The sequence below is a fragment of the Loxodonta africana genome, chromosome 10, assembly GCF_030014295.1.
Source record: "Loxodonta africana isolate mLoxAfr1 chromosome 10, mLoxAfr1.hap2, whole genome shotgun sequence".
In the NCBI taxonomy this organism is placed as follows: Eukaryota; Metazoa; Chordata; class Mammalia; order Proboscidea; family Elephantidae; genus Loxodonta; species Loxodonta africana.
Genome location: NC_087351.1, coordinates 106,737,608 through 106,758,818, shown reverse-complemented (window position 1 = coordinate 106,758,818; position 21,211 = coordinate 106,737,608). Strand labels below are relative to the sequence as shown.

At 40.1% G+C, this 21,211-nt stretch overlaps 1 protein-coding gene across 3 annotated transcripts in view; it reads right to left on the bottom strand.

Moving 5' to 3' along the window:
* UNC79 (unc-79 homolog, NALCN channel complex subunit) overlaps positions 1-21,211 on the bottom strand; it is a 202,209-nt gene that overhangs the window by 86,571 nt on the left and 94,427 nt on the right. For 2 of the 3 annotated variants that reach the window (XM_064292906.1, XM_064292907.1), the window contains exons 18-23: positions 20,123-20,202; positions 19,890-20,038; positions 14,888-15,045; positions 11,088-11,269; positions 7,745-7,946; positions 6,933-7,112 (exon numbers count right to left, since the gene is read on the bottom strand). In XM_064292906.1, coding sequence (XP_064148976.1) covers positions 6,933-7,112; positions 7,745-7,946; positions 11,088-11,269; positions 14,888-15,045; positions 19,890-20,038; positions 20,123-20,202 — 951 coding nt within the window. Of the gene's footprint in view, positions 1-5,441; positions 5,508-6,932; positions 7,113-7,744; positions 7,947-11,087; positions 11,270-14,887; positions 15,046-19,889; positions 20,039-20,122; positions 20,203-21,211 lie in introns of all 3 variants that reach the window. The other variant, XM_064292905.1, reaches the window with a different exon arrangement.

Here is a 21,211-nt window from a genome sequence, read left to right as displayed (position 1 = left end):
CTTTCATTAAAATCGAGGAAGCTTGTAACTAAACGATACACTCTTCATAAAGAAGAGTTACCTTAATCAAGTCTTTAACGAAAAATGAGCTGTAGAAAAGCTGAAATTTCCTCTATAATTTATAAAGACAATATTACTGTTTTAAGTATCTATAAAGGGTACAAAATTTCCATTTTTCAACTAAATACCTATAAGATTTTCTCTAAGGTGTGGCAATTAAAACACTTAGTAGTTTTGAATTCCAGTCTATGAAATTCCTCTTTCTGTCTTAACCATAGGGATTTAATATGTGAAGAGGTTTGATTTTATTGTTTCTATAAAGAAAAATGTAAGTATTTTTATAATCAAGGAGGCAGAGCTATCCGACCCTAACTTTAATGTGAACTGGCTCCGTCGCTGCTTGTCCATACGATTGTACCACTGACTGAGCCCCCTAAGTGTAACACAATTTTATAGATCCAGGTGGTTTGAAACCAGGCAGGATCAGGATTTGCATCTCCAGACTTACCTCCTATTTCTTCACCCCAAGCAGTCCACATTCTTACAAGCGGGACTATTCGTGGATCTCAGGACGTAGCCAACATTTTCCCACCGTCATGTCTTCACTCACAATGCTCTCTTCATCTTGCACGGTGCTCCTCCACCCCCCACCCCCAATTCTAGCCTGTGGGTCTGGTTTCCAGAAGCCATTCTTATTACATATGCCCACCCTCCTCTCAGCAATTGGATGTGATCCCTGGATTCTGTGAATTTTTCCAGACAGGAAAGGAGGCAAGACAGGAGAGAGAAAGGAGGAAGTCCTTTAGCACATCCTAGCTCTCACATCACCACAGAAACCTATGAGTCGGAATCGACGCCACAGTAATGGGTTTTTGTGTTTTTATCTCTCATGTGGCAAATAACCAGAATGCAAGGCCAAACTATTTTCACTTATTCCCTACAAGAAGACAGGCTCCTTGAAGGCGGGGCTATGTCTTACCCATTTTTATATCCCTTGCAGAATATGGAACAGAGTCTGACAGATAGTACATGCTCACTGTCAATAAAGATCTGTTTAGTTGAATTGAATTTAAATATTCAGACCTTGTCTTCTATGTAGGAAAGAAACTGATGAAGTCCCAGAGCAGTAGGGAAGTGGCTCGGGAAGTAGGGAAGACTCCTCTGTGCAAACTGACTCACTGACCCCTCTGCCAAACCAACAAGTGACAATTAGGCACAGAAAGAAATGGCTCTTGGTCCGAAAGCTTATTGTGTTTGATCCAGAGAAGTCAACAAACACTACAAATGTGGTTGTCTTATGTCGGCAGTTCTGATTACACTACCTCACTGATCTCCTCAGCTCATCAATGCAGCTTCAAGCTTTGTTGACAGCACTTGTGTTGTATGTACATGCAGCCACAAAAGGGATGTGAGCTCAGGCCTGTGACTAACTCCACACCCACTTATCTCCCCAGCCCTGCCTTTGCCTCTCTGTACCCCACATCCTGTTGCCAGACCTCATCTTATCCACTAGTCAAGGTCTAGCTGAAAAGCCCTCTGTCCACAAGGCCTTCCCTGGTGCCTCCAGTTGGCAGAAAGTACTCTTCCGACTGCATTTGACATGAGCCATCCTGTAATATTATCACTTTCACTTCAGATGAGTTTACTTATGTTCATACTCCACCTCTCTGGCTTGACTATAAGGAATTTGAGAGTATAGAAACTTCTGAGGGATCTTTGCCTTCTTCCTATTTCCTAGAATGGCAGGTGCCTAACATATGTTTGTTGAATAAAAATGGTCATTTTCCCAAAACATAATTTCAAACAAGAGCATTCCTACAAAAGCAACTATACCCTTTGATTTATTGGATCTTAATGATCAATAAGCATCCTACAGGCTAATTAAAAAAAAAAGAAAGTGAATTGTAAGTTATCCGTAGAAAGAAAGAGAAAGCCCAATGAGAAATTTCTTTTTTTGAATTCTAGTCAGGGACACTATGGGGAGGCAGGAAATGTCAATACAAGAGACAGTTACCAATGCAACTAGTATTGGGCACCTTCTCTTGCAGATACAAGTTTAGACTGAGGATTCTCAAGGTTTCTCTGCAGGCTGGAGTGGCACTGGGATATCCAAGCCTTGTAAGGGATTGGATGGCTTGGACCAATCTGGGGGTCCTAACTGGGAAGGTCCTTCAGTCTGGACTTTCATGGGCTTATGCCATGCTGTAGCAGGCCCAAATGCCTAGGTCAGCTTTATAACTAGACTGGCGCCCACATGCCCTACAGGGCAAAACTATTCCCCTGGGACCATCAAGAGTAGTTAGAATAGGAAGAAAGCAGGTCAAGTCTCCTAGACTCGAGTCTCCTAGACTCAAGTCTCAGTTCGCCCCTAACTGGTTAATTATATGTGACCTTGAGTAAGTCATCTAGACATAACTACTTCAACCCTCAGTACCTCAAGTTTTCTTGTCTGTAAGTAAAGTGACAAAATAATAATACTTTACATATATTCAGAGCTGTCGTGAAAATTGAAATGAGATGATTTGCATAAAAATACTCTATAGGTAAAGAGGTATTCCTTCTATCAAGTATTATTACTATTGTTACTATATACCTACTGTTGTTTCTTCATTCCAGGGAATGAGAAACAAGATATCGTTAAGCTGTCTGTGCTCACACGGGGTTGATAATGTTCTTTCAGTATTATGCTGATATAAACCAAACCAAACCCACTGCTGTTGATTCTGATTCACAGAGACTCTATAAGGCAGAGTAGAACTGCCCCATGGGATTTCCAAGGCTGTAATCTTTACAGAAGCAGACTGTTGCATCTTTTTCCCACAGAGCCACTGGTGGTTGCGAACCGCCGGCCTTTTGGTTAGCAGCCAAGCACTTACCCACTGAGCCACCACAGCTCCAGTTGTGCTGATACAGCATGCCATAATTGCTACATTATATGCAATTAATTCCCAGCACATGTTCCGGATGTCCAAAGACAAAGAATCCCTGGTTCTCATAGTATCAATGAAAATAGACCTTACACCCAACTATAATTACACAAATTTCAGATTAGTGAGTGGAAAGATCTTACATTTCATCAAGTAGGATAAATGATGGTGCTGCGCTCCTACTTGCATTTACCATACATGCCTTTAGGAGAGATCTGGACATCTGAATTTGAGACCCCAATCTGCCACCAATAAGCTTGTGAAACTTGTTCCTTTCCAGGAACCTCAGTTTCCTGTTCTGTAACATGAGAATATCAACATATCCCTAATGTTCCAGCTCTAATAGCCTATAAATCTTACTCATATACACAAAGGCCTTTGATTTGATTCATAAAAGTCACAGAGGAGTACAGCTCTCTGCTAACCTTGCAGACTATACCTTCTACAGAAGTGTATTTCTGTTGCAAAGCTAAGACCAGAGAGTCATGGTGGTTCAAATGTAGGTAGTTGTGTGTACAGTCGAGTCAACTCTGACCCACAGCGACCCTATAGGATAGTGTAGAATTACCCCCATAGGGTTTCCTAGGCTGTAGGTAATCTTTACAGAAGCAGATCACTAGATCTTTTCTCCCTCAGAGCAACTGGTAGGTTTGAACCGCCAATCTTTTGGTTAGCAGCCAAGGGCTTAACCATTGTGCACCAGGGCTCCTTGTTCGAATGTATAAACTTCTAAGATGCTATAAGTCCAATGCCAAAAGTTTCAGCCTAAAGAGCAATTAAAATTAAGTCTTGCTGCCTAATTAGAGGGCATCTGCTGTATTTCGGGCCTGTTTAGTGAGAGGTCTTGCACAGAGGAGCTCAAGTGTTTGTTAAGTAGCAAGCTTTTCAGTTTCTATTTAATTGCTATTTTAAATCATCCTGCAGTCTTATGATTATCTTGGCCTGTCCCTGCTTCCAAGCTGAAACATTCAATGTCCAGTAAATACGAACGCACAAACGGAAAACTAGGTTGCAATTGCTTTATACACTGGGCCAGCTGTTTCCAAACCTGAGTGAGTTTTGCTGATTGTGGAGCCGTGTAAATTTCCTCTCTGGAAGTTTTTAGCTTCAAATTTAATTTAAACACTGGCATCATCTGTCCCTTTTCCATCTGGTCGCCTTTGGTGGGATAATTTGATGCCTGAAGGCTTTCCTTAACTTCAAGTGTTGTACGTACACGTTTTCCCAAAGAGACGTTAGAGGACTCGTTTGGTTAGATTGTTAAAATGAGTAACAATTTTTTTTTTTTTTAAAAAAAAGGGTTTTCAATTAAACCTTAAGACAAAAAGACAAAAGAAGGCAAATACAGGCATTTTATGAAATTGCCTGAGAACAATCTCAAAAAGGCCTTACTGAAGGGGAACTGGAGAGAATTTGCATTTTAATGAAGCTCAGAATCAGAAGTTTTTGTTTTTATTCCTTTTTTTTTTTTTTAAAATCACAACACCGAGTGATGCATAGAACAAGGTAGAAGGACTCTGCCAAGCGGCTTTTATTCCGTTTTTCCTCATCAATTTAAAACAGAAAAATACACTTTGGCCGATATCTGCTAGTTGCCTTCATGATCTCCGGGGCTGTCCCTCTCCTCCTCCTCCTCCCATCCCTCACTCCCTCTCTTTCTAGCTTCGTTTTTATAACATACAATACACATGGTCTTAAAAGTTTCCTTCCTTGAAATTTTCCTTCTGAGTGTCAGTATCATTCTGAAAAGTCTACCTTAACTCTTATCCTTAGATGGAAAATCCAATGTTCTATAGCAGGTTGGTGTTACCAGATTTGTGGGGTTTTTCCCCCCCCAATAAGTTGGTATTCCAAATCTTCACACTCTTCCTAACAAGTCATGGTGCCAATCATGTGGATAACATGTAATCTCTTTGCCAGGGTCCCTTTAACCCTCAGGTGACTTCATGATAATATGTAATACACCATGAAATATTGAATGACTGTTACACTGTCCCATGCTAATGTGGTCCTACAACCCTTCAAACAATGGCAATCCTCCTCTTTTCTCTGAAAGCCAGAGCAGGTAGAGTTGCAAAGGATCAGGAATGGCTGAGGGGATGAGTGGATGATGGTGGTTCCAATGCATACTCTTTTACAGTGTCAGTGAAATGTATGTTTTTCCAAAAGCAGATATATATAAACATACATATTTATATGTGTAAATCCACATACAAACTTAAGTACTGTATGTAATTCTCGTCATACTGGCTGTCTGGGAAAAGGTGCACAATCGGGTAACAGGATGCTTCTAACTGAACCAAAAGTTACCTGGACCAAAAGTAACCTGCCAATATTCAAATGGAAAGAATTGTTATATCAGGGGCTCAAACACTTGAACGTCTGTGGTAAGATCCTTCTGAGTTTGCAAATCCTAAGTATCTCACTCCAGTCCAGTTAGAGACACTGCATTCTTTACCTTGTCCACCTGTGATAAATACTTGCATACAGCCCTTCAACGCCGGAAGTACCCACCTGGTGTCTGTTCGGGTGTCCCACCGAGAGCTGGAGCAGACTGCTCATGCCTGGTCAACCTCACAGCTTAAAAATCAACAACAACTCTATTTAAATAAGCATTAAAGACAACTTGAGCCTAGAAAATATACTCAGTGCTAACTGTATTGAATAGCAAGGGCAAGTTTATTTTTTCCTATTTGTAATTAACATCACATAAATGATGTTTATGTAACAAAAATTTGGGGGCTTTATCGGAACTTCAAGAACATCTTGCAATTTTATTCAATTCTCAGTCTTCAAAATTGTCATGTGAATCACTTAACAAGAAAATAACAACAAATAAATGTTATATCCCAGACTGGTCCATTAGGTTATAAAAGAGCTGAGAAATTCATATAAATCATTATTATTTATTTAATCTAAATGTTGCTTTCTAGGACCTGATTCAGTTTCACCTGGAACCTAGCTCTATGGCAGGTTACTCTGAAATGGCGATCTTTAATTATCTGTACTCCCTGAAAAGCTGGGTTACTGACTGCTTAAAGGGCTTTCACTGACCCTTCCAATGTGAAAAACATCACATAGACTGTCACAAAATAGAGAAAAATGTAATAAATCAAATCACATCATAATTATGATTAAAAATGATTGTGTTGCATAAGGCTGTCTTCTAATAAATACCCGTGGAAGAGCGAACCTTACAGCTTCCGACAGGATAGGAAATCTGTTTTATGGAGTTATTTTATCAATATCATCTCAGTTATTTAATTATTTAGTAAATTTTATAAGTTAGTAATATGTTTAAAATACACTCATGCATTAATATGGTGATTTAGTAATACATTTTTAATTGTTGTTCTATTAGAGTTTTTCTAGTCATTTGTTAATTTAAGAAAAATTCTGTTCTCCTTAAAAGTGTGATACAAAGAAAGACCTTTAGAAAACAGCTATATATGGCCCTTTATAAAAATTGTCAGTGACGTTTGTTTTTATTTACAAATTACCTTATGAAGCTGGGTGTGAATTCAACTTCTCCTCAGCTTAATTTTTCTTTTTCAAAAGCAATCATTACTATTGGTTTGCCTGGGGGATTGTTGGCTGCTTCTATCATGCTTGAAAAGAAAATGTATTCTAAATTTGAACTCTGCCTCCTTAGCTGTCATGGGTCCCATAAAAATCTCATAGAAGAAGCTCTTGGGTTACAAGGCTGGTGAGGCAAGCGTTCATATTCTAGGACTTAGGAAGAAACGCTGCTTCTAACTTTTATGCCAAGTGTTAACGAATTTGCTGCCTTCTATATTTCAAAACGGGCTTCCTCCCCAAACTGGAGAAAGCCGTCCATGGCCTTTAACTCCTGCTGGGGTGATCCTCTAGGGAACCTGAAAGCCAAGCCTGCTGAAAGAGCTCCATTCGCTAAATATGCTACTCTCTGTGAACATTCAACATGGCAAGTCAGCCTCAGAAAGGCAGTAAACGGATTTAGTGGAAAGATGGGAGAAGATACTCAACGGATTTTGGAGGTTAGGGTTTCAGGAAGGGAGAGTGCCCTCTTGGATTCCGCCGGCCCTTTCACGCTGTCCCTCAGGGAACGCACACTCCGCTGGCGGTTCCTTGCAAAGCGAGCCCTCTTGATCTTCCACAGCGCTGCATCGCTGAGATTAGCAACGTTTGTCCTTACAGCAGTGATAGCTTTGCGAAAGGAATTAAAGAAATTATCATTTTCCTTCGTTGGCTAGTCTGAAACAATCTACCTGTGGATATTTTTCATATTAAATTCTCTCATGGATGTATGAGTTATTCATCTCCCTCTATGACAAGGCATAGATAAGTAATCATGACCACTGCCTACCATGACTAATGCCTATCATTTGTTTCTTTACACCATAAGATTAAATTATTTAATTTTGATATCACAGGAGCCATAGTTGAGTAACTAAAATCTTCCCCATTTTATTTAGAGCCACAGGTAACTGATCAATAAGCATGCAGGAGTGAGTTTGCGAGGTACAAATATATCTCACGAAATTGCTCACAAACAGCATTATAAACACAAATGATTGAATAATATTTAAGATACACACAGTTACAAAAGGATTATCATAGGACCACAAGGAAATGGTAAGAATTCTGATTTTGATGCCAAAATTTGGTTAAATCTGTGAGTTACTACAGTAGATACTCAATAAACATCTGATGAACCAGTACATGAAGTCGAGTCATCCCCCATAATGGGAATTAAACTGCATGCAAGCTTCTGGTTTTCTAGTGAGCACAAGAATAGGAACTATGACTATTGAAAGCAAATTCTTTGTTTTACTTACTTGTGGGAAAAGGGAATTCTTTGTTACAATCCAAATGTAGCTGAGCTTCCAAAGAAAGCGTCTCAAATCTATTGACAAAAAACTCCCAGCTCAAAGCAGGAATATCTTGCTTAAGAAAATGCAAGAGTAAAAGCTTACTCAATATTGTGGGTCGGTCTTTAACCACAGTATCAAACTGGAAGTCGAGACAAAGACACAGACCCTGCGAAAGAGCAGCAAAAAGATAAAATCGGGAGTAAACTTCTAAATTACTTCAAAGTAAATACATTAGACTAAGACAATAAAACAGGTTTTTTTAAGACAATAAAACAAGGCAACATCTTCAAACCCTGCTTACAATGTGGAATGATCCAATCGAAAGAAAAAGATTGTAAAGTTTAGTAGAAAAAAAAAATGCAGATGAGGTGCTTCCCCTAATTGTAGAATATCTCTTTACTTTTGATTCAGAAATCTGAACTAAACATAACTGTCTTTTGTTTTCTAATGCAGTAAATGACAACCACTTAATCCAAATATCTGTAAGCCAATATTTCTTTCTTCATGTTGCTAGTTTCCATTAAGAGAAACATACTTTCAAGGCTACATTTTAGGATACGCAAGAAGATGGTCTTCAAATTCCCTTTCAATCCTAAATTCTATGATTCTAAAAGAAAGTAAAGTCATCTTTTCTTCTTGCAATGCAAATGGAAGATAGAATCTTAAAGTTGGAATGGATCGAGCATCCATTTCCCTGGTATAGGTGTCCACCATTCCCCTCTTATTAATAGCATGAAACATAAAGGTGTAACTCATCTGACAAACTCATTTTTTCATTCAACTCTCTTCTAATGAGTGCCTCCTATGTTCCAGGACTGAACCAAGGATAGGACATACAAGTGCAAGTGCCTGGCTTTATTAAGATCGACAGTGAAAAACCATCCAGAAAACAACTGAGAATTTTACAAGGGAGAACTGGATCCACGGGGAACATAACCTTACAATAATTTTGCAGATGCTGCAGAGTTCGCCCTTTCTTCTTGGTCTTAAACTACAGAAAGAACATTTACACTGAACTGGGAGGCAGTGTGTACACACACACTCTTACTCACACAGACAGTTAAGAACATGGACTTTGAAGAAATAACCTCTGCTTGCGAGAAAATTGGAGGGACTCTGAAAAGGGTTTAATATCCATAATATATAAAGAACTTCTACAATTGAGCAACAAAAAGATAAACAACCCAATCAAAAAATGGGAAAAGGACTTGAATAGACATTTCACCAAAGAGGATATACAAATGGCCAACAAGCACACGAAAGGATGTCCAATGTTATTAGTCCTTAAAAAAAACAAAAACAAGCCTGTTGCTGTCAAGTCAATTCTAACTCATAGTGACCCTATAGGACAGAGTAGAATTGCCTCACAGGGTTTCCTAGGCTGTAATCTTTACGGAAGAAGACTGCCACATCTTTTTCCTGCAGAGCAGCTGGTAAGTTCAAACCGCCAACCTTTTGGTTAGCAGCCAAGCGCTTAACCAGTGGTTCGAACCAAGGCTCCCCATTAGTCTTTAGGGAGACGCAAATCAAAACCACAGGGAGACACCATCTCGCACCCACTAGAATGGGTAGTATCAGAATAACGGAATAAGGACGTGGAGAAATTGAAACCATCATCCATTGCTGGTGGGAACGCAATGGTATAGCCACTGCGGAAAATAGTTCGGCAGTTCCTCTGAAATTAAAGACAGAACTGCCACATGACCCAGAAATTCCAATGGAAAGCAAGAATACTAACAGAAACCTGTAAAGCAATGTTCATTGCGGCACTATTCACCATAGCCAAAGGGTGGAAACAATCGAAGAGTCCATCAACAGATGAATAAACAAAATGTGGTATCTCCGTACAATGGATTATTACTCAGCCAGGAATGAAGAGAAATGAAGTCCTGACACATGCTACAACATGGATGAACCTTAAAAACATTATGTTGCGTGAAATAAGTCAGTCACGAAAGACAAATATTGCATGATCCCACTTACATGACATAGGCAAATACACACAGACAGACCAAAGTTTATTAGTGATTACGAGGGGTAGGAAGGAGGGGGAAAGGGAAGTCATTGCTTAGGGAGCACGGAGTTTCTGTTAATGATGGCAGAATAATTTGGAAAATGATAGTGGTGATGGTTACACATAGAATGAACCTTAACAGTGCCAGTGAATTGTACATGTAAAAATGGTTGAATTGGAAAATACTTTGTTATATTATTTTTACCAAAATAAAAACAAATTATTATGAAGCAAAAAAAGAATACATTATTATGAGGTAGGCCTGAGTTTACTCTGCCATTTACTAGCTGTGTGATCCTGAAAAAAAATTACTTCAACTCTCTAAGCCTCAGCTTCTCTATCTATAAAATAGGAACACACAAAAGGTTACTGAGAGGATTAAATGCAATAATGCATGCTGGCACATTTTTAATACGCTGCCCTGGGAACATAAAACCCATTGCCGTTGAGTTGATGCCAGCCCACGGCAACCCTATTGGACAGAGTAGAATTGTCCCATAGGGTTTTCAAGGAGCGAGCGGCTGGTGGATTCGAACTGCCAACCTTTTGGTTAGCAGCCGTGTCACTTAACTACTGGGCCACCAGGGCTCCCTCTGGGAACACAGTACCTATTTAACAAATGTTAAGCTTTTACCACAATTATTATCTAATAATATTAACAATATAATAATAAGTCAGGTTTCAATGTGAAGAATAGCAGATCAGGACTTTGGAGACCTAGACTCTATTCTTGGTGCTCCCACTCCTTCACCCCGTGGCTTTTGATAAGTCATATCATCTCTCTGAGACTTGGTTTCTTCAACTACAAAACACAAAGGCCAAACGAAATAAATACACAACTTCTCCAGGTCTCATATCTCATGTCTCCTCAGCTTAAATCTGTGGTGTTTCATTGTCAGGGCATGTTCACCTTCTCATGCTTTGCTTTGACTAATAGTATAATTCATCTGAATTCTCTTAGCAGTTAGCCTCTACTGACAGAGCCTGGAAGCCCAGGAGTCAGCTAAGTGGTATAAAAAAAGCCAATCTCGTTTAAAAATCTGCTTCCCAAAAAGTTATACAATAATTACATCTGTATAAGGGTGATATGGCATATGGCTAGACTGCAAAGAAAGTGTCAACAGATAAAAATGAGATCTGTTAATAATGTGTGGTTCTGGGCACATTTTTCCCACATAAAAATTTCCATTATCATCATCATTGGATGTGTTCATGTGACAAGTAACTCAATAATTTAACAGTGCTGACACAGACCATCCGCAGAGCAGACAGCACACATCTGAGGGATGTCACCTGCAATGCCGGCCTCTTTATGGTGTCCAGCAAGAGACCGGCTCTGGTGGCCACTGCCGGGTTGACGTCCTCCACAGCCGTCAAGAAGCAGCAGAAGGCATGCGCCAGCGAGTACTTCAGCAGGTGGTTTTTGGTCACTGAGTGAATGTCCAGAAATCTACAAATTACAGCCACTTTCTCCACTGCAATATAAAGGGCAGAGGACCCAAGAAAAAAAGTTACATTTATTTAGACAGTCTGAGAACTGAACACCCTGCATGGTGATTTTAAATACCAAAGGGGGTGGTTTCTATCCAGTGCAGTTGCTTTTCCACCAGGCAGCCTTGATTTAGCTCTGAGTTGTCCTTTTTTTAAAAAGGTCTTTCCCTCTGACTGTAACTTTCAAACTACTCAAAATGCCTCTGTGCTCCTTTGTTGCAGCCATGCCGTAGAAGCTCTTCAGACCACTGAGGGAAGTGGGAGGTGCCCACCAGACCTGGCTCTTGGTTCTGGGCCCCCTAACCCACTCTCAGTGTCACGATATGAAATGATAGAAACAAACAGATGCTTCCTGGGGCTACAGAAATATTTCTTCTGAAATACCTATGAAATAGATGTACCCTTATTTGACAGGTCTATAATTATTCTGAAAATTTAGATTTTAAATTATTCCAGCCACTCTAAAAGCATAGCTTTATAAAAAGTTATATTGTTGCTTTTGTTGTTGTTGCTAGGTGCCATGGAGTCAGTTCCAACTCACAGTGACCCTACATACAACAGAACAAAACACAGCCCAGTCCTTCTCCATCCTCACAATCGTTGCTATGCGGAGCCTACTGTTACAGCCACTGTGTCAATCCATCTCATTGAGGGGCTTCCTCTTTTTCGCTGACCCTCTACTTTACTTTTTTTGGTGTTTTTTTTTTCTACTTTATGAAGCATGATGTCCTTCCCCAAGGACTGGTCCCTCCTGATAACATGTCCAAAGTACGTGAGATGAAGTCTCACCATCCTTACTTGTTAAGCGGTATAATAGAGCAGATAACACAGAGATAATTCCCTACAACATCATGTGCTATCATATAAATGAACTACCATTTGAATTGCCAGGTGAATAAGGTTGTTTCAGTTCTCTGCTTAAGCTGTTCCAGAAGCTAGGGCATTCTTTCTACTCTTCTCTGCCTATTGACATTCCAGCATCCTTGAATCCACTGCTGAAATTCTAACTATTCTGTAAAGTCCTCTCTAACCTCCTAGAGTGACCTTTCCATCCTATGAACTCCTATAAAAATAACACTCATTGACACATGGCATCTGTGTACATGTACAGCTATATGTCATATCTTGATCCGTGCTCTTGAATTATATTTATACCTTTTCTAGTTTCTTAGCTTCTTACATGTTTATATTTGATCTCATCAATTAAGTTAGGAGGCTCATGAGAGCAGGAATCTGCTCTCGTACGTCCTTTTACTTCCTCCATAGTGTCTAGTACACGTAGTGTTTATTCAGTAAATTTGCCAACTCAACTTAATTTAAAAAAAACATATTAAGCACTCAAAACACTACCCTAGGCACTTGTGAGGAGATAAAATTAAATGAAAAGATGAATTACCCACAGGTCTTGACTTCAAAAAGTCAATTAACCAAGAAAGATACGATAGGCAGAACTATAACTGAAATGTAATATAGAAAGACACAAATGCCTCTCAAGAGGTAGAAATAAAAGCTGTGGGAGATCAGGGGATAGAGAAACAACTTTCTACCAAGGGGATTGAGAAGGTGGAAATCAATGGCAGCATGTGAAGGAGGATCAGATGCAGGTGGCACCTGAACAAGCCTTGAAGGGAAGAGACTCAGGCTTGCCTGAGGCGAAGGAGGAATCAATGGGAAAGCAGCAATGGCAGGTGTACAAAGAGGAGTAGGAAACAAGGCCATAAACACTTGGGATTCGTTCATGGAGAGCTTCAAATGTCAGTTTAAGGAGTCTGAGCTTTATTCTCTAGGTATTGAAAACCCATTAAAGGTTTTTAAGTAGAAAAATAACATAAATAGGACTGTATTCAGGCAATGATTTAATCCTTGAACTGGAATGAAAGAACTAGAGTGCTGTTGTTGTTAGATGCCATCAAGTTGGCTTCAGCTCACAGCAACCCAATGTACAACAGAACGAAACCTTGCCCAGTCCTGAGCCATCCTCACAATGGTAGGTATGTTTGAGAATTTAAATACCTATAAAGTGTTGCTAAAACCACATATATTTTTGGTAGAAAATTTCACTCTAATTCCTTACAATATCATGTGCTATAAGTAAACTAGCCCCTGGAATGCACGTGGGCATTAAAAAGCAAGGATTCTTTGAGGTGGCCAGGTATCAGGGAATTGAACTCTAAAGTATAATTTGTTAATTTACCTGACGTTATTTTTTTGCCAAACCATTAAGACCCTAAAATATATGAAACTGTTCTGATAAGCCACACTGTGACATGTCAACCATGCTATCTGCCCCCCGCCCCCCTCCCCCCCAAGAATGGGAATGACAGTGAAACCAGCAGATGTGAGGCTAAGAGAACACATCCAGGTTCCTTCCTTACCAAGTTCCTCTGAGGACTTGCCATTCTATGCACCAAGAAATTATGCCCATCACTGGTCCAGACTTGGTCCCAGATGCCCCAAAGGCAAGGGCATATAGCATAGCTTCTCAAACTTTAGTGAGTTACCTTACCTTTGCTTCATCCCTAGAGATTCTAATTTAGTATTCTGGGGTGGGGCCCAATAATCTGCACTTTTTAACACATTCTCAGCTACTCAGATGCAGGTAACCTAATAGACTGACCACATAATTTATCATCCAAGCTGGGACCCATTCTAGAGTGAATACGGGCACAATTAGTATCTATCTACACGTGGTGTGATGGTTAATATTATGTGTCAACTTGGTTAGGCTATGGTGCTCCGTTGCTTGGTCAAACACTAGTTTAACTGCTGTTATAATTACATATGACTAAGCAAGTGGCCACAAGCAGATTTCCTTCCATAACGTGGGTGGGCCTCAATCGATCACTTGAAGACCTTAAGAGAAAAAAGGGAGTTTCCCTAGAGTGTATCCTGCCTCCAGACTACAAACAGACATTTTGCCAGAACACTCTTACTCTTCACTCTTCTCATCACACGACCTGTGGATTTTGGGACACACGCCTGCAAGTCAGTCTGTCACTTGACCTATGGATCTTGGACTTGCAGCCCCCCACAATCACGTACACCAATTATTTGAAGTAAATCAGTCCATATATATACACACACACACAAATATACATATATCACTGACATATATTTATCAGTGACATATCTACATATACCTCACTGATTCTGTTTCTCTAGAACTCTAAGACACCTGGTAAGAGGCATAAACCGGACTAACTTGTAAACTCATTGTGCTGTTCTGTGGATTCTGACTCATAGTGACTCTCTGTAGGACAGAGCAGAACTGCCCCACAGGGTTTTCAAAGCTGTAAATCTTTACGGAAGCAGACTGCCACATCTTTCCCCCACAGAGCGACTGGTGCTTAACCACTGCACCACCAGGGCTCAGTTATATAAACTGGACTACCCTGGGCAAACCTTATCATGGTCACCTTACCCAAGGACCACTCTGCAAAATATTGTAGGGGAAGTTAAGCTAAGTAGAATCCCAAAGAACATGGAAAGCAAGAGAATGGCTTTAAAAGGAAGGGAGGAAAAAGGAGGGCCAAAAATAGATGTCATGCCTGGACGCTGTTTGCCTTGAAATCCAGGGAGAATTTGTAAGTGAATAGAGGTACCTGCTTCAAACCTCATCTTCCAGTCTTTGCTGTTGAAGTTGCCATTTATGATTGTCCAGAAGATGTCAGCACCATGAGGAAGTGACAAAGCATGGAGAAGAAGAGGAACTGCCACCGAAGATAGCTGGGAGAACTCAGATTTGATGACCCTCCACAGGCTAGGAATCAAGAAGAAGCAAAAGTGGTTGGTTACAGTCATGATGACCTTTCCAAAAAAAGAAAAAAAAACCTATTATCTTAATTTATGGAAACTGTTTTTTTGTAGTTAGCAGTAGCTGATAGGAATGTATTTGGTGAAATCACACTTATCCATAAGGCTATGATGCTCTGAAAAACTTTTTCTATACGCTGTCCTGTTAATGCATTTTTTTCTTAAGAAATTACTTTTATGTCACAACACAAACCATTTAACATATACTTTAGAAAATATAAATCAAATGTTGAATATTTTAAATTCAGCTACATAAATGAACAGTGACTTGAATAATACATAAAATCGACATTAGGTATGTTAGGATGATGGGGTGATAAGTGATTGTTTTTACTCCCCAATAGCGGACATTAGGGGAGTTTTGTTCGTTCTGCCTGCACAGCAACCTGTTCCCCTTATCCTGGTCATAAAACACCTTTTTTTTTAAATTAAGAACAGCCTCTCCTCCAACAGGCAAGGCGGCCAATCAAGATCCCCCACCTTTAACATAAGGGTGAACACAAATCCCAGGATGGCCAAAGAACTCTACTCCCTTGATTAGAGTGAACAGTCCAATAGACTATGGTAACCATATAGTAACCATGGGAATACCAGAGTCCTCTTCCCAGGGACACTGACAGAGAAAGATTCTCTCTCCTTCTGAAATCTCAGAAAGGAAAGGCCATGGTGGCCTAGAGCTGCCAATGACCCTCTTTCCCACCTCACAGCAGCAGCCTGCCTGAGAAGAAGCCAACACAGATGGAAGTAGAGCTGAGTAATAGGGAGAAAAGGGGAAAAGCTGGGGGGGGGAGGGGGGAGTGGAGAAAGAGAAAGACAGGCTTCCATGATGACATCTTGTGGCTATGAGCCATTCCTAAAACCAGGCCACTACTGTACAAAAATTCACCTTTGCCAGTTTAAGCTGCCTTCCTTTCAATCATTACCAGAATAATTCTGAATATGTATTTTTAGTAATAACATATTATTGGCTTCAATTTTTTTTATTCAATTATTTAAACTACACCATTTTGTGTTGGTTGGTAGGCTGGTTTGGTTTGGTTTGGTTTGGATTTGGCTCCAGAGTTAATATCAGAATCAAACTAGTTGTGACTTCCAAAACCTCACACTGCATTGCTAAGAGACCAGAGGAGTGACACACGCTGCCTCTAGCTCACAGGTAGCATATTGATGTTCAAGTCACCAGAGCTGCTTGTTTCTACTAGAAGACTTACTGGAGCAAAAGGAGCAATTTTCAAAACATTATGCTTAATCTGAGGGGTGGACATCAGACAGATATGGATCTAACTCCAACCCTGCCATTAATCAGCTGTATGACCATGTGCAAATTTTCTCCCATCTCTGAACACCAAACATCTAAACAATGGAGCCTAGATCCCCAAACACCATTAAATAACGTCCCTACTTCAGGGTCCTTCACGCTTGGTTCCCAAACTATTTCTCCATCCTTATTTTCCATTACTCCCCTAAAACTATGCTGTGCACTAAAAAACAAAACTTTGAAAAAAAAATGAAAAAATAAAACCTTGGTATCACCTACGTATGCCCTGCCATTTCTTCCCCTTTCTTTCCAAATCTGCCATTTGCTCTTGACATTCCTGCTCTCCAAAATGTCCATCCATTGTGAATCTCTACCTATCAAAATTCTACCTTATTGTAATTGTCCCATTTGAATGGTATAGTCTGCTGAGCCCTTCCCTACTCGTTCTTCCAGAATGATTATGCAATAGTAATTTATAACATATTCCTTGGATTGACAGTGACATATCTACACATCCATGTATCTTAGTTTATCCAAGACAGTCCAGTTTATACTTGCTTTGGGGTAATTATGAAGACCACCTCCACTTCCCTTTCAAAAGTCTACCAGTTTGAATAATAAATTATATAGCACCAAATAAAAAACAAATCTAGACTCAGTAAGGAGAGACTTTATTCCAAAGGATTACTGCAAGCGGGAATCGGGGATGGCTATTGCAAAGGGAAGAGGGGAAACTATTGCAATAGGGAGAATCTATTCTGAATAAAAGATCTGTAAATGTCTAAAGAGTTGGGCAAAATGGGTTTTTCTTTTATAAACCAAAAAACCAAACCCATTGCCATCGAATTGATTCTGACTCACAGACACCCTATAGGACAGAGTAGAACTGCCCCCATAGGGTTTCCAAGGCTGTAATCTTTACAGAAGAAGACTGCCACATCTTTCTCCTGCAGAACAGTTGGTATATTTGAGCTGCCAACCTTTCGGTTAGTAGCTGACTACTCTGCCCCAGGGGTCCTTTTTTTCTTTTATGTTGTTGTTAGGTGCCATCGAGTCAGTTCCGACTCACACCGACCCTATGCACAACAGAACGAAACATTGCCCGGTCCTGAGCCATCCTTATAATCGTTATGCTTGAGCTCATTGTTGCAGCCACTGTGTCAATCCACCTTGCTGAGGGTCTTCCTCAACAAGGCTAGAAAGAACTGGTTCTGGGGAAGTAGGATGAAAGTGTGTGCCTGAGGGTAAATCAGAGAATGTTTTACCCTGAGGCCAGCCCATTCTCAGGAGAGGCTTTTAAAGGGAGTTCATATGCTGACTCAGACTGGAGGGTGGGCCATAGTTACCTGGGAAAAGGAGACAATCTTAATTAATTGTTCAATGTGTACAAAACAGTTAAGCTAATCATTTGTGAGGCAAAGAATGGGGATTTGGCAGGTCTGTGTCTGGCCCTGTCACAGGCAAGCAATGGGGGCATCTGTGGGACGAAGGGTGCTTCTTTGGTAAACCATTTCCCAGAACACAAAAGGGTGGAGGCATTTCTTAATCATTTCTGTTTTCTGAGACCATGGGAAAAACAAACAAACAAACTCGTTGCTGTTGAGTTGATTCCAACCACAGCAACCCTACAGGACAGGGTAGAGCTGCCCCATAGGGTTTCCAAGAAGTGGCTAGTAGATTTGAACTCCTGACCTTTTTGGTTAGCAGCCACAGCACTTAACCACTATGCCACCAAGGTCTCAAATAAATTCAACACTGTCAATGGTCTCCTTCTGTAAGGATAGAATTCACCCCCTCCCAAACGAGATGCAAACTCCTGAAGTGCCTAGAATAATGACATATACAGTGAGCACTCAATAATACTTATTGAATGAATGGAAAAAAAAAAAAATGAGTAAAGACAGATACAGCCTCAACCTGGTTATGTGACCAAGTTATCCAGAACCAATCTTTTCCTTTCTTTTTGCCTCATTCTCTTACATATAAAGTGAGGATAATATTCTTCTAACTTACTTCCAGGAAAGGAGCCTTGGTGGCTCAGGTGAAAGACCTGGAGAGCTGTTCCCCCAAAGATTACAGCTGAGAAACGCCATGGGGCAGTTCTACTCTGTCACATGGGGTCACTATGAGTCGAAATTGACTCAACAGCACCTAACAACTAAGGAGTGCAAATGGCACAATGGTTAAGCGCTCAGCTGCTAACCGAAAGGCTGGTGGTTCCAACCCACCCAGCAGCTCTGTGGAAGTAAGACCTGGCGATCTGTTCCCATAAAGATTACAGCCTAGAAAACCCTATGGGGCAGTTCTGCTCTGGCACATGGGGTCACTACAAGTAGGAATCACCTCGCCAGCACCCAACAACACTTCCAGGAAGATCCTAACAATTATTTTAAGGCACTCAGGAAGAAAAATACTGTATAAATCAGTACTATATTTTATTACTATTTTCAAAAATGCCTCGGCACTCTCTAAAACATATCAAACAATATATGGAGAAAGTTTAGATATCTACTAGTAGCTCCATTTCAAGTAAGAAATTGAGTAAGTCCTTACTAAACGACACTTGGTAAATATTAGTATCTGTTGGCATTTTTCCAGGGAATGCTATATTCTTAAGCCACTTGACAGCTGAAAGGTATAAAATAATCCTTATTTTATCATTCTATTTCTACAGTATCGGTTGTTGTTGTTAGATGCTGTTGAGTTGGTTCTGATTCATAGCGACCCTATGTACAACAGAACGAAACACTGCCCAGTCCTGTGCCATCCTCACAATCATTGCTATGTTTGAGTCCACTGTTGTAGCCACTGTGTCAATCCATCTCATTGAGGGTCTTCCTCTCTTTTGATGACCATCTACTTCCTTCTCCAGGGACTGGTCCCTCCTGATAACATGTCCAGGGTATGTGAAATGAAGTCTTATCATCCTTGCTTCTAATGACCATTCTGGCTGTACTTCTTCCAAGTCAGATTTGTTCGTTCTTTTGGCAGTCCATGATATATTCAATATTCTTTCCCAACACCATAATTCAAAGGCATCTATTCTTCGGTCTTCCTTATTCATCATCCAACTTTCACATGCATAGGAAGCAACTGAAAACACCATGGCTTGGATCATACACACCTTGGTCCTCAAAGTAACATCTTTGCTTTTTAACACTTTGAAGATGTCTTTTGCAGTAGATTTGCCCAATGTAGTATGTCGTCTGATTTCTTGACTGTTGCTTCTCTGGATGTTGATTGTGCATTGAAGTAAAATCCTCGATAACGTCAATCTTTTCTCTGTTTATCAGGATGTTGCTGACTGGTCCAGTTGTGAGGATTTTTCTACAGTATCTATTAAATGAAAATTACTATTCCTTTTATTGACATACTTAAAAATTAGGCTAAGTAAAAAAAATAAATGTAGCTCTCATAGGCAGTTAGGCTGTCCTGGCTAAGAAATATAACCCAAATGAGCTACTAAGTAACATTTTTAATTTTCATAACTATAGCCTAAGTTAAAAACAAACTAAGTAAATTGTTAGACATACCTTGCAATCAACATATGATCCTGAATGTAGGCTAAAAATTGAGGATGGTCTTTTTTGGCAATGTATAAACACTCTCCGTGTAGACAGAGAATCTTCAGACAATTGAGCATATTAAAAAGAATGTCTGGCTCTTCAAACTTAGCCATTTCCTATGCAAAGAACCACATAGTTATTGAGTTATTTAAAACAGCAATGCTACCAAACCAAATATTCAAATATTTCAGAAAATGTACCTGGAAAATGGTATATATTAGTCTCAAAGTTACTGGAAGTTGTTGGTAGCAAAATTTTCTTTCAGTATCGTTCTTTATTGCTGTGAAGAGATGATTACACAAAGGTTAGCGTAACTTCTTTTCCCCACCATGAACTGATCCAGCTTGTAAAACCCAGGGGAGTAAAAATGTAGACTGCATTAAAAGTTTTTGTGTGATGTTTTTTATTTTGCTCTTCAAGTTAGTATATATCCTTTCTACAGTGAGAGTCCAAGGCACCTTCTAATTTAGGATTCTCAAGGTTCAGCTTTTCACCATGTAGTCCACCTGTATTCAACTGTCCCTGGCTCCCTGGGCTACCTCAGCCCAGATCTGTGCTCCTCTGGGCTGCTAGGTCTGTTGTGCCTTTCTAACTGAAAGGGAGATAAGCAAGTATTAAAGAGACGTGTACATAATATATTAGCATCCAAAGATGTATTATCCCATGGACTGCCACAAAAGCAGAGAGTTTTGAAGAAACTGAGCATACTCAGATCAGAACAGGTACTCCTGGTTCTCTCTTCTTGTGAGGGTCTCTAAAACCTTTGTCCCTTGAGTGAGGGGTAGGAGTATATTTTACACAAGACATGCTAGAGAAAAGGCTTCACAAGTTACCTAGACTTAGAAACCAGTGGGAAGGGTGTAAAAACCACTATTATAAGTTTTGGCAGTTTCTATGCTCAGAGACCATAGTATCTCTCCCTAGATACTAAATTGTTCATCGGGGCTCTTCCACGCTAAGGTATTTTATGTGCTTGTGATTAGCATTCAACTCTGTTGTTTTTAAAAAATATTTTTGATGGAGGACATATCTGACTGCTTTAAGAAACAGGGGGCCAGGTCACAAAATGCAGAAATAAGGAAGACTCCAGAAAACAGGGGAAATCACCGAACATGGGTAGGTAGAGCACCTCTTCCTTCCATGACAGGGGAGTCGGAGGTCACTGCCTGAAGGCAGAGCAGGAGACAGAGCAGCAGGGAAGGTGGTCTTGGAGGCAAGGCTCATGGGGGCTTCCCTGAGGAGACAATTTATAATCTGTGATGGCAGAGAGTAAGAGAAGAAAAACAGGC